Source organism: Pseudophryne corroboree, chromosome 6 (assembly GCF_028390025.1).
Source record: "Pseudophryne corroboree isolate aPseCor3 chromosome 6, aPseCor3.hap2, whole genome shotgun sequence".
Taxonomy (NCBI): domain Eukaryota; kingdom Metazoa; phylum Chordata; class Amphibia; order Anura; family Myobatrachidae; genus Pseudophryne; species Pseudophryne corroboree.
This window is the reverse complement of record NC_086449.1, coordinates 17067129-17069512: the sequence shown is the minus strand read 5'-3', so window position 1 is coordinate 17069512 and position 2384 is coordinate 17067129. Positions and strand designations below refer to the sequence as shown.

Here is a 2384-nt window from a genome sequence, read left to right as displayed (position 1 = left end):
AAATCTACATAGGGCTGTAGGAAGAATGTTTTTCTGCAGCAACAGTTGGACAATTTTGTTAGGTTTACCCTTCAATTCCAAAGCCAGAAAAATGAGGGGAAGACTGCACCAGCAGCCAATGGGTCCACCAGTTGGGTTGATCCTTGCACCATCTGGTACATTTCCTTTGGTCAGATGCCAGCAGTCATCTCTTACACAGACACTTAAGATGAGACCACGTAAGGCAACTGTTTAACAGGTCTTAGTTTAAACCTTGGGTATTAAAGTATTTTTTCAATTTAATTATGCTTTATTTGGTAATATTGTATGCTATTCAGATACCCACATCATGCTATAGACAGAATTCTCAACCCACCCCTATATTCACATATGCATTTAAATAGCATAGGGTCTTAAGCAATTTATAAAAAAAGAATTGAAATTATGTTCCTTTTTTTTGCACATCAGTATTTAATTAAATGACACTAATTATGTTTAAGACTTTCAAAAGCTCCCTTGAAGTCTTTGTTCCTCAGGCTGTATATGAATGGATTAACCAATGGGGTCACCACAGTATAAAACAGTGATAATGCTTTGCTGGCCTCCAATAATTGTCCTTTTGATGAAACCACATACACAGAAAAGATAGTACCAAAATATATACACACAACAGTCAGGTGGGAGCTGCAGGTGGAGAAGGCTTTCTGTCTCCCAGTGATAGAGCGTATGCTTAGGATGGTGGTGATGATATACATATAAGAAACAATAATGATGGTAAATGGACAGATGACAATAATAATTCCAAATAAAGTTGCTTGAATTTGAATAAGTGATGTATCTGAACAAGAAAGCTCTAGAATAGGAAGAAAATCACAGAAGAAATGGTCAATAACGTTCGGTCCACAGAAGCTCAAATTATAAATATCTATTTCATTCACCAACAACACGAAGAAACTTAATAACCATGATGCAATGACATATTTTCCACAGAATGCTTTGTTGATGATAGCGTTATATCGCAGTGGGTTACAGATAGCCAGATATCGGTCATAAGACATCACTGTTAGGATGAAACACTCTGATGTCTCACAGTTGGCAAACACATAAAACTGTATTAAACAGGCAGCAAGAGACATGGTGCCACCATCATGTAGGACAATGTGAAGCAAGTTAGGGAGAATGTTCGTGGTCATTAGAAGGTCCAGTACAGATACTTGTGTGATGAAAAAATACATAGGAGAGTGGAGAACTTTGCTCGCTAAAACTATAAATATGATAATAACATTGCCACATATGGTGACACAGTAAATGAGGAGCAGGAACAAGAACAATAAACTGTTCAGGGTGAGAAGATTTGGAAATCCCAAGAGAAAGACATAAGATATATTCTGCTCATTCATTATGTTATCAAGACCTGAAGTACAAGCATTAAAAATCACACCCAGTAGTAAATCTTCATATGTTTACTTTTAGCACACCCAAAATTCTTCAAAAGAGTAAATACAGAAAAAAGTCACTAATTGACTTTGAAAAGTACAGTATACACTGTATGTTAAAAATAATAATTATGTATAGAAAGTGTACTGAAACAACTGCAGCTAGCACAAGGGCAAAATTGCTGATACCCAGAATTAGTCAAAAGACTGTAAAAATAGAACAAATGTTTACAATTTTTTTAAAAATGGTATTAAATTGTAAACCTGTTCCTGCAGTGACATAAAGGGCCATATTGTGATTTGGATGCAACATTATTATCGGACATCTGTGTTTTCATACAGTACAGTATATGAATGTATCTGAGTCATTCCACTCATGCATTCTGATAAATGTTCTTACAGATTTACAGTACAGATTTATATGCATGGTCACAGAAGTGTATTGCAAATATATGAATGGTGACTTATAGGTAATGGGGGTGACTAATTAGATCCATAGAGATGTTGTATTTTTTATGTGTGTTGTGGTTTCTAATAGTGGTTACGAACTTAGGTGCTGAATTATTCACACAGGAGGTCATATTGAGCACTGGGATGGATAATATACACATAGGGGGCAATTGAGAGTTGATCGCAGCAGCAAAGTTGTTAGCAATTGGGCAAAACCATGTGCACTGCAGGCGTGGCAGATATAACATTAACATATTGGGTTATATTGTTTATTGTTCTGTGAAGGGTAAATACTGGCTGCTTTATTTTTACACTGCAATTTAGATTTCAGTTTGCACTTACCCCACCCAAATCTAACTCTCTCTGCACATGTTATATCTGCCCCCCTTCCTGCAGTGCTCATGGTTTTGCCCAACGGCTAACAAATTTGTTGCTGCGATCAACTCTGAATTAGGCCCAGAGTAAAGGACTATTGCAAGCTTTGATGGTGCATTTGATGGTGCAATTAAAGGAGTGCCA

At 36.5% G+C, this 2384-nt stretch overlaps 1 protein-coding gene across 1 annotated transcript; it reads right to left on the bottom strand.

The window, feature by feature from the left end:
- Positions 1 to 464: 464 nt before the first annotated feature.
- Positions 465 to 1379, bottom strand: LOC134934056 (olfactory receptor 11L1-like). Its single transcript, XM_063929570.1, has one exon. It carries the CDS (start codon positions 1377 to 1379, stop codon positions 465 to 467), a length of 915 nt encoding a protein of 304 aa, XP_063785640.1.
- Positions 1380 to 2384: the final 1005 nt, after the last annotated feature.